Raw genomic sequence first — 21537 nt, forward strand, 5'->3', positions numbered from 1 at the left:
TGCGGTGTAACTAGTTTGTTTAGAACGATATTCACATCGTCACATCGTGATATATATATACGTTAAAATAGCTTTCGAGTACGAAATCTTTTCTTTCGCGCGATATCGGATGACGATAACATGCGGAAATTCGACGACGAGAAACGGAAAAGGAAACCGTCGGAAGTCCGTATCCGTTCGCAAACAGCAGTGGGTGGGTGTTTAAAGATTCATGTCAGACGTTCTTCGTGTTTCTCCGTCTCTAATAACACGAACGATGGCCATGGCTTCCTCGATGATTTGACGTGGCTGTTACACGAAGTCCGCCGTCATCGTAGCTTCGGCGTCAGTCCGGTGCGTCAACTCGTCGTTCGGCAATTGAGTTTAATCACAGTTGGCCCGGCTCTCTTTTCGGCGCCGCCGTGACATAATCGTCGTTGGAACGCATTAATTTGACTCGTTTGAGTTACTTCACGCATAGGCGGACTAATCGAGGCTTGTTAAGATTGAAATTGAGCATATCGACTTACACTCAAGTGGCATATCAACATGCGGAAAAAAAAATTTCAAAATTACTTAGGAAACTTTTTAATACAATGCTTAAAATTTAGGAAAGATAGTCGAAAAAGATATCTTTCTTTGGAATTATTATGTGAATTTATCGAAACGACTGATTTCTAAATTTACTAACATTTTTTTCATCCACTTCTTCTCAGATTCAAATGTTTGAAGATATATGATCTTGGAATATGAGATTAATCATCTCATATTTGATGACAATTATTTTTCATGCAAATTAGTTTGCAATGCGAACAAAAAAATAGATGACGATTGCTTAATTTATATACGCAGCAATAATTTAATTTAGTTTATTAAGCAACAATTTGTTACCAAGTAGCACTTTAATTTTCTTATTGATTTAATGTTTCACACTTATGCTGCTCGCAAATGTGATAAAAGATGGACTTTAACAGCGTAAATATCATCAATCAAGGTTCGTCAAAAATATTCAGCTGTTGATTACGATATTAGTCTCAATAATCTCTGCTGCACTTATCTTTTTCTTAAAGTGCGATTTTAGTTTATTTACAACACAATACCTATCGTTATCTTTAATGCGTTTAGCACGTGCCATAATTAAAATCATTGATAACATGAACGGATTTGCGTACATGACACATTTGTGAAGAATTATTATGTTTATCAATTATTATCAATCTACATTCGAGATGTATGAACACGTGCGATCTGATATCCAGCACGCACGATTCGACAATTTCGACAGTTTTTAAAAATTCGTGAAAACGAACGCTTCCCTCCGATAACAATCGTCGCAAATTTCGTGTTTATAGGTTCGTTAATGATCCAAAAAATTTCTAGAACGTCACTCTGGGACTCTAACACATTTTGAACAACCCCGATGTTATTTTTGATGTGGTCGACGAAATACGACTCGCAACGATATAGATATTCTATTCGTCTGGCGAAAATCACGCTTGTTTATGTGCGCTTGAGACACTGTCGGGAATCCACTTGTTAAATTATACGACGATTTTTAAAAACATCACGGTTGGCTTCCAAGAAGTTCCTCATTTTTTACACGCATTTTTCGTTACACGCGAAAACAATAATATATCTGATAAACGAATCAAGAATACACAATACGGTTATTGTTAAGAAATGATTGAAAACCTAAATGTTGTACAGCGATTGTAATCAAAAGCTCGTGATAGAACATGGCTTACCTTGATTCCTAAAATACACGAGATTCTATTACGTGACTTCCTTATTTTCTTCATAATTAATACGTTTCAACTTTCAACGGCGAAATCATAAAAGTATAACTAAGCGACGGGAAGTTATCTTTCAATTAATACGAAGTGTACTGAATAAATAAATTTACCGGGAGATAATTGCAAAACTGTCTTCTCTCAATGTCGAAGCGCATAACTAATGCTCCGAGGTCTCTTTCTAACTGGAATTCTTCGAAGCGAACCAATGCAATCGATATGTCGATTCGCAATATCTATATCTATTTTACGCTCGACATCGTTTCATCATTGAAGTTTCGTAGAATTTTGCGAAATACTTGCGCGATATTGGTCCTCGTGTAGTATCGAATTAACAACATTCGTGAAGTGAGCACGCGTGCACGTGAGGGGTGAAATAAAGGTTTCTATGATACAATCAACAATCCAACAAACTAAGCACCGACTCGGCAATAAAGGACTTTGTTATACAACCTATTTCCGCGATTCTCAAATCCCATTACGCGTTGCAACTATTATACTGCTCGTGTTAGCAACCACACGGGGTGACGGTAACACCTGGTGAATGTATCGCATGCCATCAAAGTGATCCTTTAAGGAACAACACAGACTGAACAAAATTAAATTCTCATCTCAATTCTGTTCGTGAATATAGAATGCCCTAAAAAACTGTTAATACAATAGATTTGTATTTTCGATGCAATGTTAAGTTGATTTTTATCGGATATTTAATTGTGACTCTGTAAAATCTATTAAAATTATAATTAAATATTTTGAATTAACTATTTAAAAAGAATTTTTAATTATGAATAGAGAATGTGCGTATAATTACCTGGTATAATTTTCCTGGAAATGTTTACTAAAATGTAATTAATTTTACATTGACTCAGCAGGAATATAAATTATTCTTGTAATAGCAATATTTATGTATTTTGTGTTTAATTATTGAAAATTGCTTGCAATAAATACAGCAACAGATATGTGCATTTTATATTCAATATATCTTTTCGTAATATTGAAAAAATATCGCACAAACTGGTTATTTTTATATATTTATTAATATATATATATATATTTATTAATTTGTATGTAAAATTTTTTTTAATATAAATGATTTAATAATATAATGATAAATTAATCATTACTGGAGTATAAAATATTGTTACAAAAGACACTAGAATATTTTTCAATGATTACAGAATATTCTGCATTCAGTTTTTATTTCAGTTTTTAATGTTAAATATCTTGATAACGGACTCTAAAAAGAAACCTTCATTAAGATAATGATTATTAAGATATTTTAAATAAGACTCAAAGAACAAATTTCTCGTTACTTAGAAACCCTAGAAGTTTCGTCTCAAGGGTTTCCTAAAGGTTTGAATAGTCAATGTTAAATGACTCGCCGACTATACTAAATTACATAAAGTATGAGATCTTATTACGGTTGCATGTCTCTCTCGGGGCACCTTGTATACGGCGCGAGAATGCCACCCTACTCGTCGTGAAACGCATTCCTTTTGTGGGTGGCATAATAGAGTTGCGGGCTTTTACGATCTCGCGCTCCTTCTTTCTTTCAACCGTCACTCCTTTTAAACTCGACAGCTTGCCTCTCCTGACTGCGTTGCGGGGGTCACTTCCCTCTTCCGACGTCCTTACGCACCTTGCCGCGGAATGGTCATGGTTGAACTTGGTTCAGACTAGTTGGGGGAATATGGAGTTCGATCGAGGGGTAGCTAGGGTGTGTCCGGCGAAGCTTTTAATGGAACCAGACGAAATACATGCAACGTACGCACGATATCGCGTTGCAGTTGCAAAGTACAATTTGAACAAGCGATCGACAACAATTCACGGTTAATTTGTTAGTAATATTTTAATATTACTTAAAAATTATTGCATTATTTTTTTGTCACAATGGAAGAAACTAAAATTTATCAAACGAAATTAATTTAACATCATTATAAACACATAAATAGCTCGCACCATTCTTGAATATAGTATATAATTGTGTAAAGAGTATTTTATTTTTCTTCTGAAAACTTTACGATCGAAATTTAGACGTGAAAGAAGGTGTGGCATTATCGATCGCGTCTAAGATATTATTATAAAATTGCAATACCTCTATATTTATATACTGCTTGATAAAAAAAATTGACACACTCTGATAAAATAATTTTAGCTCCGTTTATTTTTACAAAATATTAATCTGTAACATTTGAGACGCATTCTTGGTTTTCTTGCATAAATGATTTTAATACGGTGTTATGATTTCTTTATCTTCTCATCAACATAGCATACGCAAAATTTCGCCGGTTGAGGAGAAGTTTGCTTTGAAGTGTGTCAATTTTCTTGTCAGGCAGTGCAGATTAAACGCGATCGCGCATAAATTCGCAGAAAAATCAATATCTTTTCATGCACAGTCACGTTGTACGATCTTACATAATTTTTGAACAGTGGAATTCACAATCACACGATTGAGATGTCGGCAAAAAATGACATAACTTACGTGAGATGCCACTTGATCACCCTTTCCTAGCAACGCGACAGCGAATGGTCATGGTCAAGTGGAACGCCGCGTAGAAGCGACAGAAGGAAGATGCATGGAGACGATATGTAAAACAGTACGCTAGTTGCACAAAGCAAGTTACGCGCAAGTTCCTCCATCCTTCCTCTGATCAAAGTACGAGAAATATGAGAAGGAACGTTGCCAAGAGAGACCACGCTTAACCGTTCTTGTGCATAAATCATCGCGCGATAAGCGGAAAACAAGAAAAAAGAAAGTTCAATAGGACAGAATTTGAATCATGGATAATCGCGCTGCCGGTTTATGCATTGTTTTATGCACTCTGTCGTGAATTTACGACTTGGCACAATAAGAAGCCGCGAATCGAAAGGCAGTGGTGCGACACGCAACGACTGACAACCACTTTCCTCAATACATACCGGCACAAGGATGGTCATGGTCGATGATTGGTGGTGGCTCGGGGGACACAAAGGGCGAGCGAACTCAGTCGAGCCGGAGGATGGTCGCGATGGAAGGGAGAAAATGCAGGAGGGAGAGGCTCTTCTCGAATAATCCGTGGGGCCGAAATATCGAGCGCTTGGAACTCTTGCGGTTCCCCCTCTCTATTTCCGCCGAAGCTTTCGTCCGGATCGATAAAATGCGTTACACTCTGTGAATTATCTCCTCCGTTTGCGGCTATTTTCGCCGTCATGTGTGATATCTCCGATTGATATGTCTCAAATATGTGATTCGATAGTTGCGCATGGAACATATAAAATTTCATCGTCGAACTTAATGGAAAATGCGAGCGTCAGCCAGATGTAAATGTGCCAAAACGGTTGGTATAAATAGATTATATTATTTCGCTAAAATTGATTTTAATCCAGCGTTTGTCATTACGACGTCAGTCGATACGTAACTTATCTCTATTTGCAACTGTCCGAAATATTATTAATGGGCATCATTCGCCCAATCCAACTATGATGAGGTAATATGTGAGGTAATACGTACGCGGCGATGAATATGTTGCATGCGTAATAGAGATAACTTTTATCTGCACAGTTGTAAAATTTTGCTTGCAATAATCGCTTGTCAGCGGGTATTGAGAGAAATATTAAAGTAGCAATTAAGAATGGCAATGAAGAGAAACGTTAGAAGCACTAACTAACGATTTAATCATTGGAGCATGGTATAATACTCTAAAGTTTTTTCTTCTTTTTTATTCTTGTTTGAAGTATCGCACAATCAGCAATTAAATCAAGTAACTCAAAACGTAAGAGTTAAAGAAATTTATGCATTTTATGAAGATTTACAACATGATTTACTTGTATTTCTAAGAAATGCAAGTTTTATGTTGCTAAGTTTATAAATTTATGCGCGCTTTTTTGATCCGTCGTTTATTGTCGTCTTCGTCATTATTATTCCGTCAGCTTACAAGATTTATTCCCGTTATTTATTCATATGCGGAAGATGCGAACACATAGATTGAAATATGGCAAACAGACAGACATCTATAATAAATGGTAAAAAGATACATTCCGCTCGGCCTTCGTGAAATAATGCTATAGAACGCGTGATCTTTTCTGCCGAAAATGGCGACTGCCGAAACACACAGATTCCATCCAATGTAGTGAGTTTGGCGAACCCCACCTAAATCCGAATACAGACCCGAACCTAACGGAACGAATATCTCGTGACGAGCGAAAATAAAAGGACGACTGGGCGGGGCGAGAAATAGACCGCCGAAAGCACGGCGAGAGAGCGGTTAGAAGAAAAAGAGAAAAAAGAAACCGATGGACTGAAACGTCATCGCAACGCAGTTAGAAAAAGAGGTTGCTTGGGAACGGAAGGGCGGAAGCTTAGAAAGAGAGAAGCTCAGAGCCTACGACTGCCTCTGAGAGGGTGGAGTTGCCGGGATAAAGTGGGGGCGGAGGGGAAATGCTGATTTACGATACTGCTGTGAATAAGGGAGAAGAAAGGAACCAAGGGTCAGAAAGGTGAAGAGAGGGGAAAAGAGGGAACCGTGGAAAAGATATGCAGCAGAATCGGTATTCGGTTTCGCGGTGATGTGAGGAAGAGGAGAGAACGAAAGGAGGAGACAACGATATGGCCTCGAGTTGTGCGGGAGGAGGCGAAGGGAGGAAAAAATTCGAGGCTGTTGACCGGGCTTCGAATTCGAAAGGCTTACGTAGGCTCGCAGTGAGGCAGGACGCGGATTCGCTTGTGTGCCGCAGTGGCGATGGATAGAGAAGGAGAGAGAAAGGGAGAAAGGGAGAGAAATAGAACGGGCGAGTGGTGCCGAGAAGAGAAGAGGGTAACCACTATACACGCAGCCGCCGGCATCGCCCGAATTTCGCAACAGCGGTGCCCAAACGCGGCTGTAGCCCAAGAACAACGAGTCCTTCCAACTTGCTTCACTTTGACTATGATTGTGCGAAGGTAAATCTGCAAGTCTACTCCCGTTCATTTGTACATAATAAAAAATGCCTTGTTTGTCTAGTTACATTGTTGGCAGGAAACAATTGACTGAACTTTGGATAGATCATTTTTCAGTACAACACATTTACTGAATAAATTTCGTGAATAATTTATATTTATTTACACGTTGGCACCGTTGGATTAAACTTTCACAAAGTTTGCCATTATATTCATGAGTATCTAGCCATTCATCATCAGTGTCTACACTTACATGAATCTAATGCGATACAAAAATAGCATGCGTCGCCATATGTTTCAATGAAATAACAGTAATGAATGTATCGTTTTATAAACTGTATATCAGCAACGCGTCGCTCAAGAAATATAATACGTATAATGATAAAGAGCGTTCTAAGTAATGAATTACAGCTATCTCGTTTCTCCTGTGCGATAACGTTCCTGGCAAGATAAACGAATTATGTAACTAATATAATAATAAATAGATAGGGTGCTAATAAGCCAGGATACATATACATTATATTTAGACATCGTTATTCGCGCGAGTTGTGAAATACATACCACACAATATCTGAAATTCACTTCGTTAACTACGTAACAATTTTTTTATTGATCGAGCGTTTTTATTGACCTTTAAAAGGAATATTAAGTAATTTTAGTCGTGTAATATATGAAAAAGCACACATTCCGTGACTACAGACGTTAAAAAATCTACACAAAATTCCGCAGAATATAAAATATATATATATATATATTATATATTATATATTATATATTATATATTATATATATATATATATTTCACTGGCGGATCCTTCCAAGTTAAAAAAAATCAATTTTGCTGGATTCGTTTCAAAAATTTTGGTAAAAAATGCATTAAAGCGGGTCGAAATTCCCCTCCATTATCGACATCAGGATCCGCTAGTGTATATATTTATATGTATAAACCCACTTTGACATAATTACTTAAACTTTTAACAAATGCTGGATCATATATTTAATGCTTCCACACGTTACAACCCCTGAGTAACTGCGTTAAAAGAACCACACGAGTAGCGATATTATAATGCCACAATAGACTAAAATTTCTAATAACTACTGAATGTATTACATATTTTATACACTGCTTTCATATATTCCTTTAAAGGATATATAAGTACAATAAAATTAATCTTTATTTAATCATAACATTTTAGAGAATAAAAATAAAGAAGTAACCTCGCGCGAGTAATTGCGGATTAATAATACGAAATTAATATCGCATTACAATGCTAAGTAATGCGATATGAAATTTAGTCTCTGCGCTAAATGCTCTTTCACATTACGCAATACACGCGATTATTAGTTGCATATTACACAGATTTTGCAGATTACACAGAAGAGAAAAAAATCTATATTTTACCGCAATTGAAAAATAAAAATAACATACAAAATCGCTCGAGGAGCAATATTTATCGACATTATCCGAATTAGCACAGCGTCATTTTCACAATTAAAAGTATTACTTCTATAAAAAAGCGTGATAAATATAAATAATAAAATTATTCTTTTTATATCATTATTTCACAAAAGATGTAGGCCATTTATTTATTTTTTGTATGTTTGTATTCAATGTTTTCACAACATTATACTTTTTGTTAAAACTTTAATCTATGCAAACTTAAAAAAAAAAAACGAATATTACTTAGAAGGATAAAAAATACTTGAGAGATTTTTTGTAATGGGATTAGATTTGATTTGGAATTTTAGTGTTTTAAGAAAAAAAATTTATTTTGAGATTTAAAACATCACTTCTATACATTTACTGCTGCGAAAGATAATGGATACGCAACCGAAAAATTGAGCGTGCCTGCCGCCTCGCACAATTTTGCTCCATCGACCGACCTTGAATGCGTATATTAGTCCGTTGTGGGAGGGTAGCAAACTCTCGTATCGATCCCCGCAGGAGCGCGGGCTCCTCCTCGGTCCTGTCCCATTCGTAAAGCCATGTTACCGAAACCCCTTCCCCATGATGGATCGAAAGTCTGGTGTCCTTGACGATGGAGAAGAGGGCGCGGCATGTCAACAACAAGGGTCGTATGGTGGATATCTCTCCCAAAGTAAACCTTTCGGATGAGAGAAGATACTTTCAGCGCGAGAAAATACACCGAAAATCACTAGCGCTATGCGAAATCATGTCAGAATGTTAATCGACTGCTTGGCATAACGACAGAACTTTTGGACTTAATTATGAAGTTGTAGGCGAGCTTGTTTATTTGAAGCTCAATTTGGAGATTAACAATGCTTGTATATGATATACATCGGGCGAAATAATTGTGCGGAGTCATCATGCTCAAATCTGTTATACAAACAGATAAACAATGACAATTAAAAACTTGTTGAAAGCTGAGTAAAATGCTTAGATTAAAAAAAAAGAGAGAAAATTACTTTCTAGCTGAACAATATCAACTTTTTTTAAATACAATTTTGAACACAATGTAATAAAGTTTTAGGCTTTTTAATTGGTGTGTCAAAAATTCTATATATATATATATATATATATATATATATATATATATATATATATATTTCTTTTTTTAAAGGAATTAATGTAAGATAAATGTCGTTTTATGTATTGCAATAAATAATTTTTATATGTAAAAAGTTAATATTTGAAGTTTTATATAGTGAGGATAATATGAAAAGATACTCGCATCGCGAGTATCTGATTCCAAACTTCTAAATTATTTCCCAATTTTTCACAAGTTGTATCTGTTGTAACAAATTCCGTATCATTAAAAAGAAGGTTTCCAATCTTTTATTTCTTATGTTGGCCAGTGGCGCACTCAGGATATTTTTTCGGGGGAGGGTTTAAAATTCACACACATACAAAATGAAACAGTATGACCAAAAGTCAGGATAATTTAATATTGCACACTAAAAAATATAAAAATGTTACATCGTTTAATAAAAAATACAATTATTTTTATAGTAGCATAATTATAAATTGATATCGAGTTTTCTTGGTTTTTCTTAAATAATCAGATTAACTGGATTGCTTAAATAATCAGAAAATTTGTCTATATATATATATATATATATATATATATATATATATATATATATACCATATACACACATATGGCTGCTAGATGTTTCTTAAGTAACTTATTTAAATCCTTTCACAATATGAATATCTTAAAGTAGATATTATATACGTTCGAACAGCAGTATAGCTGGAAATGCTATCATAATTATTTGTGTGCAAGGATATTGGCGTGAATTTTGAATTATTAAAATTGTGACTGTAGTCACAATTAACTTAATAACAGACAAAAAATATAAATGTTTGAACGCATTCTATTTAACTACAGATCTTTTACTTTTTGCTGTTAAGTTAATAAAAAAATAAGGTATATTAATTAAATTTCGGGGGGGGGGGGTTAACTCCCCCCCCCTCCCCGTGGGTGCGCCTCTGATGTTGGCAATACATTTCTTAAAAAATTGCTATTTAAGGTAACGATTGACAGAATCATGATTCAAATGCGATGTGTATCAGCACATCTGTGGAAAATTTCTGACCGTGAACTCACATCGTTAAATCTCAGAAGTCACATACTTCGTTTCCTGAATCAATAAGGAAACGATCTACCCACGTGAGCGTGCACTTGAATGCGCGCTTTGTACCATCGCGTCTCCGTGCTCATGGCTTATGGTCTCGTGTAGGACGAGTATCGCTTTGACAGGATTAATGAAGTACACGCGCGCTAATTATTGCTTTCGCTTCTATAATCCGTCATTTCCGTCGCACTGCCATCGTTTTGCGGTAGTATTATTTTAAGGATATCAAAGTGCTTTCATATTTTATCATTTCAAAAACGTGCATTTAGAAACGGCGCAATAGTAGTGCAACATTGAAATTCGACTATACTCGCGATAATTGACTGAAATAATATTTCTTGCATGCTGAAATGTTCAATAGTTGGTAAATTTTCTGAAATTTGCGCCCACAGTATTCTAAATATGCATAATTCGCTCATGTAACAGTTTAGAATGCATATATTGAATGTATACACGTATCATGTTTATTCGTTAATCCTCAACATAGCGTATAATTAATATTAGATCTGTGTAATTTTGTACTATGATTCTATTAAATTACTATTTACACAAATTTTTTTCTCAAATTAAAATATTTTTAGATTTGTTCGCGTCGCATGCCCCAATATGCTCTTACTCGCTCCAATATGTATTATACATATATATTCGATCTATAGTAATACGTACGTGTACTATAGATTGGAGCGTATTGGAGCGAGTAGGAGCATGTTGGGGCTTGCAAGGCGAAGAAACCTTTTGATAAATTTTGGAACAATGCTAATCGCATAATCAAATCAAATTTTATAATTTAATACATTTTTTAATAAAAATAATTGAAGCTACAATTGTTTAATATTAGGTGTATTAATTTTGATTATAAACAGATCTCAATAAATTCAAACGCGCTTGATAAATTTCACATTTTTTTCAAATATTAAATTGAATTTTTGAAATATCAAATTGTGTTGATTACTTCGACTTTTGAAGTTTGAAAGTTTAGAAATTATATTTCTCAAAAGTATGTAAATTTATTTTTAACTTTACTAAAGAAATTCAAACTTTTGCAACCAACTTTTATGAGGGTTGAAGATAACATACGAGAACGCTCATCGGTGAGCTGCATTTGTCACGCTTGCCGTGACCTATCCAACTTATAATTCCAGGACTTCTCGCACGCTCTCACGTGTGTGTGTGAGTGTGCGTGTGTGCACATATGGAAGAACAAAAATAAAAAAAGTTGAGATATATAGGAACAAAGTCCATTGTGGACCGGGCGTCGACAAAAATTTTTGCCATCCTGTCTACGCTTAGCGTATTTTGCAGACGGATGCCGAGATGTATGTCCGTAGCACGTACAGGATGTGTCACGGAGAAGATAAAAAGCTGCAGAGATCGACGAGAAGAGAGTTGGAGTTTGCTAAACGAGCGGAATCGAATTTATCCAGTCGCTTAACCAAACTATATAAATCGCGCTTCTACTCACTGCTATTTATTTGCTGCTACGTCAGTACTCAATAATAACTTTATCCGCTTAGTAATCTTATATTTTCGAAAAAAGGTCGACAAAATCAATTAATCTACATATATTACGAGACATTCTATTTAATTCAGTATTTTTCGAGCTAACAATAATTTGTTATCTAGAAATTTACAATAAAATGGGAACAAAATAAATAAAATGACTAAATGTTATGTTCAATTATTGAATTCTGAATTAAATAAATTTTTCAGCAAATTAAACAAATATACAAAACGGTTACAAATACCGAATCACAAATATACGAAACGGTCGAATGAAGAATGCATGAAAGTAAATGAAAGAATGCACAAAAATGGAGCTTTTACTCACTAGCAGCTTTTACCGTGTTCGCTTTGGTAGTATGAAGATTTTTCGTGTTAAAACTACCTTTGTTCTCCTTTGTCTACATTTAAATAAAATCCTAGTTACTATTGAATTCTGTTTGCTTGTAAGAGCTGACAAAAATTGCTGAAGAGAGCGCCTAAACTCACATTATCTTGTGAAAATCGTATTATAAAAATCCGCGTTATCGGACTGAAACTCGCTTTTTTGTTACACTGTACATTGTAGAAATGGAACATTTTTTCCGTATTTTATATTGGCGCGAGACACTACCGTGTCTCTTGATATTTGCTTATATGCTATACATATAAGATGGTCACAAATTGCATATATGTATATTATTGTTTATATTGAGATCTGCTACAAATCAAATCAAATCAAAGGTTTTGTTGATACAATATATACAAAGTTAATACATTTCTATTATACATTCTATTGTATAAAATTAATCGAAGATCAATTTATCATAATTTCTCTATTGAAGATTATAATTCTTTACTAATTTACTAATTTCAGAGAGATCGTATTATTTAATTCCATTCACAGACGAAAAAATTACATTGCAAATGATGAAAAAAATAAGCTTTTATTTTTTCTAGATATACTTGGCGATACTAACTTTGAAAGGATCCTTCCTCTAATTACAATTGTTTTTAAAACAAAGAAGATATAAATTGTTCTCAGGAGCAATCTGTTTCACAAGATTTTACAAAGAATTATATTGTAATTGGAGACGAGATTCTTTTTTTCAGCAATCGATGTTGGTATATTTAAAATACATATTTATTATGACATTTTGTCGTACAGGCTATTGCCTGTAAGATAAGAATCTAGATCGTAACTGCTTGAAACATTTCGTAGCTTTTTATCATAACTTCTTCCAGTTTAACTAGCTTTGTCCGTGTCGTCTGGTTGCCATATACGCGCGGAGAAAAAAATACGGATGATGTAACGTACAAAAAAAAAGCGGTTACGTTTTAGAGAATGCGTTTGAGGAAGCATCTGGACGAGCATAATTTATCGTGGATAGCATAATTTATCACGAGCTTTCAAATTAAGTCCAAATTAATGACTTCTGGTTTAATTGTCTCATCAGCAACGTTTGATGACGCACAAGTATATTCAGCACGGCATATTTAATGTGCATAGCAAAATTATATTCTATATAACAATTATTATATTATTACTTTGCTAATTGATTAACAATGATATTTTAATTAGCGATCATGTTCATATTACATAGTAATAGCGTGCTCAACAAAATGATGATATACACCGATATTATTGATTTATAATAATTTATAACGGCTGCAGAACTTTTGATTGTTTGACCAATAAATATCATCGTCGATTTCTTTTTTAATATAAGAAAAATTATAACGTGTGACCATTATTTATCATCGGCCTCATCTAATTGACAACTTCTCTCTTAAATTTGCTTTAGAAGATTTATAATTTGTGATAAAACTTAAGATATAACTCTGAATTTATGATCTTAATAGAAAACATTTGGAAAACGGAATACATATAAAATATGTTTTTGACAGATATTTTGTACTGTGTAGGCTGACTTTTTTAACGTTTTCAGTATTGCAAATCAATATTATAATTAGAATTCTGTTACGAATTTTAATTTGTCTAAAGCTGGGCTTTAATAATTCCTTTGACAACTGAATAGATTATTAATGGAATTTTTAAAGGTTACGCATCACACTGTTTTCAAATACATCATCAAAAACAATAAATCACTCTGTTAATTGTAATATAGCCAATCGGGATCGCGCGATTAATTGATAACGTCGTTAATCTTTTTCAATGCTAATCTGTTTACAATGATAGAAGTCACAATATACAAAAGTTTTGTTAGCAAAATTAATCTTATCGAATGCCATTGTGTACATGTGTGTATTGCGAATGAGGACATTTGTACATATAAGGACCGATCTTTAAAACGAAAGAAATAAATAACGAACTGATAAAGCGGTTGATAGCCATGCGCGATCATTTATTGCTACAATGATTTGTCTGATTCTTCTCCAGCCTCTCGCGATGATAAAACTTATTTGTTGATGTCTATACTGTATCTCCAAAACTGGCAAATTAGCGTATGCGAATGAACAATCCTCGAGATCGACCTAAAGATCAGCGTCAGTTACATCATCATCCGAAAAGGTTTCTTGCGTGCGGTCAAATAAATTTCAGAATCAATTTTCTTGTACGTTTTTTTTTTGTACCTGACAAAATAGAAAGTGTAGTAGAGCGGCGAGCTTAATTAGATCCTCAATCGACGAGGGTGACTTTGCGGCCTCGATCCGCCACTTTTTTTCTGACGAGCGTGAGCCTCGAACAATCGATCCGCCTTTTAAGCATCCGTCCATTCTCGAACTACGTTTTACCTCGCAATCTCGCAAAAATGTATATGTCCTCGCGTAAAATTACGCTCACGTTATTATTGCCTCGTATATTATCGCGTCTATGTGCGAACGATGGCGTCGTTGAATTTTTACACCATTGTTTCCCAGCGAGCTTAAATATTTATTGCCTGTCGCGCAACAGCGACGACGGGACATACATTCTGCCATCCCGCGGGTTACGTTGTTACATTATTATTATGACATCGAGATATATGTTCAAGTCGACACTTACATTGGCCGTTCGTTCATGGAAAAACATGTCATCCTACCAGATTCATCATTCTTTTTCAGTATTAGACTTGGTAATTTGTGTATATATATATATATATATATATATATATATATATATATATATATATAATAAAACAATAGTAAAATGTAGGCTCCAATAATTTATCAAATAATAATTAATAGAAAGGCAAAAAGAGCCGTTGCTAGTTATTCATGCAGTATAATTTCTCTTAATATACTGCATGAACAACTAACAACGGCTTTTTTGCCTTTTTATTTATTATTATTTGATATATTATCTTTTACAAAAATTTTTATTCTAATCGAATAATTCGAATAACCGAGTAATCTCTCATATTGTGTATATTATTATTACTGTCAATCCATACATAATTACTTTGTGAAAGTTTCGTCTTTACTTAATTGCGTCGCTCATAAAAAAATAAAGAGAAGAAAAGAGAAAGCCCGCGTTTATTTAAACGGCAATATTGGAGAGAGGAATAGAATTATTATTCGCTCAACGCAATAATGTGGCGCGTACCGATTCGGAAACTGTCGCTACCCGCTCGCTTAGGACATGGTATACCGACGAATTGGATTAATTATCTTCCTCTCTCTCTTATCTTGTTTTGTCAAGGCTCTCGAAGCCGTTATCCTATAGGTATCCCAACTGCGCCTATATCAAAACGTTCAAGTCTTGGCCGCAGTTATTGGCGCCATAAAACACTTCACATCCACTGCTGAAGTAATTAGTCAACGTAATCATAATATTGTTTAAAAGAAATTGTTAAATAACCTCCTTTCTATGATTCTGCAAATTACATTTATTACTGTTAATAGTTACAATAGAAATATGACATTTTTCATCAACTTTTACATGAACCGATGAATCTTTCTTTGCAATAATCGTTGTTAATCGTGTTAAAAAAAATATTTTATTTAAATATTTTTTATATCCGAAATATTTTATAGTGATTTTGATAGTAATATTGTTTAAAAGTCATAAAAAATTTATTCTTAATTTAACGAAATTCTAACTTTTATGAAACTTTCAAAATGTTCAAAGTGTGTTTACACATAAAAAATGCCCATCATTATGTAATATTTTTCAGAAATCTTGGAACTTTAAGTTAAATCATTTTTTGATATATTAATGATTTTGATGATATTTGCACAGATTGATTAAAATGGAACACACTGTATACTGAATGGCATTTCATGTCAGTATAATCTGCGTCATCGATATTGTAGTACATACTTCAATCAACTGTGTAATGCGTGCATCCTCTTTATCTGACAGCGATAACCAACAAAATAGATTGTCAACTTCTATAACTTCTCATTTTTAGAAATTAATATTTATAATATTTTTACGGAGCTAAATATTTGTCAGGTATGATACAATATTTATACTGTAATCCTCGATCATTATTGTAGGTAGTAAAATTAATTAAGCTTTCTTACGAGAGATCCTCTCCGCATAATCAACGAATACCTTTAATTTCTCCGCTGCTTTTTATCTTTGCGGATTAATGTTTGCAGACGTTTTATTTGCGCGGTGCGCATGTTGAATATCGTTTTGCGTTGCTACGCCCTCGCTCTTTGAGCCATTTCTCGAGTTACCCTCCTGAGTACCGTCTGTTAAAGTGTATGCTCTGTTCCGTCTATACGAAATACACAAAGTTCGCCTAGAAAGGCGTCCGGCCAGATACGCAGCAAATACCGGACGCCGAGCCAAAGCGATTGTTTATTGCCACCGGCGTGTTTTGAGGAAGAGTCGCGCGAGATAAATATTTCAGCGAGTTTATTTAATATGTGTTAATATGCATTATCATGCTAATAAAACCAATTTTCGCAAATGGAAGAGTAATTTATTGCAGTCAACAAACAGACAAATTGCATGCCGATTACTCATTGTCAGAGAATAGTACACGATCGCGCGAGCGCAGATTGTGAATCGATAAAGTCACGCCATCAGCCTTGATCTATAACTAACTTGTGCCCAAAAATGTGTGGCGTCTCGACAATGCGTTTGATCTTTAGACAACACATTGTAATACAATTGTGATTATGCCATCGACAGTTTTTTTTACTGACAATGTGCATAGTCACGCGAAGTGTGCAGTGCCAAAACAAAATGGTCAAACCATATGGCGAATGGTGAATCACACAATTTTCAAATGAAGGTAATAAATATCACAAATATCAGCGAATAGCAGTTGCTGTATAAATTTGCACGTTTTTGCGAATTTATTTACCATCTGCTTTATGGTATGATCATAACGAAGAGGTTTAATACAGGTTAGGCCATTATGGCTTTTGATCGCATTATATAAGCGGTTTGATTACACAAACAAAAAGAACAGACACGTGTCTTAAATGCACGTGTCTTATGACAAGGTACGCGTCCGCTAAAATATTTCCTCACTTCGACCGTTTTACGCGCATCAAGCAACAGGTCGTCAAAGTCATTTCCAAACATTTGTGATGCAACATGTAAATCAGCAACATTGTGCTGAATAAATGAGGTCTCCGCAACTCCGTTTGCGCGTGACGCACATACTTGTTTCTCCATCAGATTATAGCAAAAGTTATATCGACTTATATTTACGCGGATTATAATAATTGATTAATGCATCGATTAATAATGGCCGAAATTAACTGCGCGTAACACGAATACTACATAGTAAACTGTGTACTTGGTAACATGTTAATTAGTAGACGTAGTAGACGAAAGTAAACGGCACGTTGTTGTTGGTTCTTGAATATTCGATTATGCAAGCCGGCAATGCTGCTATGTGCTTGCGAAATAGTATTTAAGTTGCAGTAACCATTAATGTGTCAACTTATCAATGTGATATTAATAGTTCAAATAATTCATAAATTGTAATTCGTAAAAAATTATTTGTACTCACTTTCTTTTACAATTTGTAACTGGCATTTTGTATTTTATCTTATCTTATATTTAAAAATACAAATTAAAAATAAGTTAAACAATTAAATATTATTTATCGGCTTTACATAATTTTAATGTAATATTTGCATTGCATCTACTTTTTTATCTACTTTTTTCTCTTTCTTTTTTTCTAGTTTATTAATAATCAAAAATAATCTAAAGGTGTATATAATTTAACGATATAATATAGTGTTTATTTATTTTCAAAATTATTTTGAAACGGTTGACTCACATTTGTCAATCAAATTTCAATAACAAATTTAAATACTAGGATGGTCGCTTCAAGGTTAATGATAATTGCGAGAACTGTATAGCCACTATCTTGCAAAAATAGATAAGTACGAATTGGATATTTAAGACGAGTGACATCAAATGTTGATGTAATCGCGAAAAAAATATGCAGTTTTATGCTGATACTTTACTACTAATTTTACAACTTGCAAGTAGAAACGGAATACTCGAAATAATCAGTTCTCATCTTAATTGCGTCTCAACTAAAAGCCACACAAACGTTAGAAGATAATTTTTGTTGCCTTAACCAAGAAATTGTTATATTATATCGAATTCACTTATTATAAATTAAATATTTCATTAATTGTGTTATCATACGAGAGACTTATATAAAGTATGCAATCATTTCTGGACTAAATTTTAGAGACAAATTTTGCATGTTTAATTTCAATTTCTTGATTTGTACTTAATTAAAATAACTGTATATTTTTTATATTTTATATATCATACATAAAACAAAGAAAAATTTATATAACTATAGAATAAAACTATAAATATTGCAATTCTCTAATGCTTGATCTGGTTTCAGGACAGCTATTATATAACTTTCACGATTTAGATCGCAAACTTGTTTGTAGGTAGTAAAGTGTGAGTACAAAAGTTGAACGATTGTAGATATTTTTTTTCAATTATATTAACCTTTCCGATCGGTGAGTTTTTGATCGCGATTTTATTCGCAAATTGCATATAATATGAATCTGATAATATATGTGATTATAGCAAAAAGATTAAAAATATTCAATATTTAGCATTTTATCGATTTAATTTAAGGCATAAAAATGAATAAAATGTACATTTCAACATTCTAGACCATTTTAAACAAATGTTTTTTTAAAATACAAGATTCTAAAGTATAAAAATTTTATATTATAACATTTAGTAGATCTAGAACTTTAGAATGTTTTCTTTACTGCGATGTATTGAAATCTTATATTTTAATATTATTTATTTTATAAAAGTAATCTTGAGATTTTCGCATGAACGTAAACATTTATTGCAATCGAAATTGACTTTGCTCTTGATTGACTTATTTGCTCGCAAAGTCGGAATTATTCCAATTATTTTGGAATTTATCTGAATATTTATAATAGACAAACCGACGAAAAACAGAATTATTAAAAATTTTTCTGAATAGATATATAACAACTGTTCAGGACTATTTTTATCTGTTTTTTTATAATACTTCAATTTCTGTGCAATTGAAATTATTGCGGAAAGTTTTATATCCGAGACATCAGAGTGTCACGTTCGAGGACACTTCAATTTACGTCTAATATCTTCGTAATGCTGTATAGCGAGCCAACAACCTACGTCTTAATTGGCGTAATTCGATTCTGCCTCATGTTTTACGCTTATCACTTTAGCAACAACTGTCTCACAGTGATTTCTACCGAATTTCAGATTTCCTTAAAACGGCTTATGTCATTTTCTTAATAACTTGATAAATGGAATACAAATACCGCCATTTCCGAAATTATGACTAAAAGAACAAAGTGGCAAAAGTTCCGCAACTAAATGAAACATACATGAGTAATGATTACGATTATGCTATATATTTTTCTGTTTATAATACTGTTATTATTTTATTTTAATTTTTTTAATTTTAATCATATTACGGCGTTATATTGTTGCACCCGCAACGCGGAAAAAAACTCGCAAATGCGCACGCGTGAAATAAGAATACAAGTTTAATGATTTAATCTGATTTAATCGAACACGGCACTATATGTACATACAAGCAATCTTCTCAATTCTCTTTAAATCGACAAGCTGTAACATGCTCTCACGATGCCGAGGATCAAACGCGACTCTGATTTATTTATTAACTTTGTAACCAGGCAAAAAATGCCTCTTAATTTTTTCACGACATGTATCACAGCTTGCCGAACGAACATAATATCGTAATATAGCCAAGCGATGATATTCCCACAGCGCGGACACATCTTCAAAAGTGTCGTCCCGAGATATATATTTCAAGCACATTAAACTGAGATTTCTTGACCATAAAATTTTAAATCTAAAATTTTTAATCTAAAATTTTATTCTGTTAATTTTTTTCAAGATAATATTCCATGATTAATTATTCTTATTTAAATAAATATTTTATCTGTTGCGGTCGAATGGCTATTCGAAAAATAAGATTATATTATTTATATACATAGTGTTATGTATCATAAGAATATTATATATTTTGAAGTTATAGTTTATAAATAGAATTATAGTGAAGTTATAGTTTATAAATAGAAGCTATGGAAATAGAAGATAATTTCAGTAATCATATAATGTGCACCAAACATGTCGAAAGAGTGCGCATTATAAATGTATATACACGTGCAAGATACGCGTGACTGTTTATTAAAGTACACACGTACATGTTTAGCTGCCATCAAGAGTGTACCATGTATTTATTTTCGTCTATAGTCGCATGATGGTATGCTAGTTGACTGTATGATAACCACGGAAAGCTATACGATGTAATAAAGATATTATGGTCTCTGCCTGCTGAGTGAATTCAGTATAAATTTGGAGCATTTGGTCGTAGGACTTAATTACGTGAATTATTGAGCCAAATATGCTAAATGTGTAAATAATTAAGATTGGCTGGTTATCCGTATTCATACAATAATAACCGTGAAACTCTTTATGTTAAAATAGAATTAGAAAAACAGATGAATACGTTATTATTGATACTGACAAGAGAGTGATTTTATTATTATGACTAAAGAGTTTACTGAAACTATTATCAGTATTAGATGAGAAATTATATTATTAACCTATGTACATGTGCCCAAAAAACCACCATTATTGAATCGAATAACATCATCTTTTTAATAGCACCAGCTACATACCGGTTTCCATTAAAAAAAAAAAAAATTGTAGATGATAATTATCCCACAAAGTTATAAATCTAGTTTGTTTTATCTCGAAATGTAAATTCTCGGTAGGCATGGGTCATTCACATTATTAGCATATGGATTAGCACCTGGAATTATTATAAATTATTTTATAACTACATATGCAAATGTATTCAAGAAGACGAACATTGTTTGCTTTATATAATGTAAATTTTTATAAATAAATTAGTAATATTTATTTATGTTATTTTATATATCAATAACACCTGGACATTTGGAGCTAAAGTTTGCTTGCCTTTTTTTATTTACAGCAACCCACGTGCGTCGCGGAACATGGCGGAGAAGCAACGCCGCGACAATCTTAACACGCACATCGCGTCGATGGCTGCACTCATACCGATTGTCGCTACAAGTACGAAGAAGATGGACAAAATATCCGTTCTGAGGTTAGCCTGCGCTTTCCTGAGGACACACTACAGTAAGTCCATTTCGTCAAAATGGTTTTCCCTCGCTATTCCAGCCTTTTTTTAACATTTTTCCGAGTAATAAATACAAATGTAAATGTTGAACAGCCGATATCGGCCTTATAGAATACATGCTAAGTTTGGGATTTATCCGTTTACGTTTATATTGATGCGACTCCAATTACACTTGCGTGGAAAAAGT

The 21537-nt window shown here is 33.5% G+C and overlaps 1 protein-coding gene across 2 annotated transcripts in view; it reads left to right on the forward strand.

Annotated features, from left to right (window-relative positions):
* Positions 1–21537, forward strand: part of LOC105678065 (uncharacterized) — a 105162-nt gene that overhangs the window by 60363 nt on the left and 23262 nt on the right. For both annotated transcript variants that reach the window (XM_012377075.2, XM_012377074.2), the window contains one exon: positions 21183–21349. In XM_012377075.2, coding sequence (XP_012232498.1) covers positions 21183–21349 — 167 coding nt within the window. The remainder of the gene's footprint in view (positions 1–21182; positions 21350–21537) is intronic.

The sequence above is a fragment of the Linepithema humile genome, chromosome 1 (genome assembly GCF_040581485.1).
Source record: "Linepithema humile isolate Giens D197 chromosome 1, Lhum_UNIL_v1.0, whole genome shotgun sequence".
NCBI lineage: Eukaryota > Metazoa > Arthropoda > Insecta > Hymenoptera > Formicidae > Linepithema > Linepithema humile.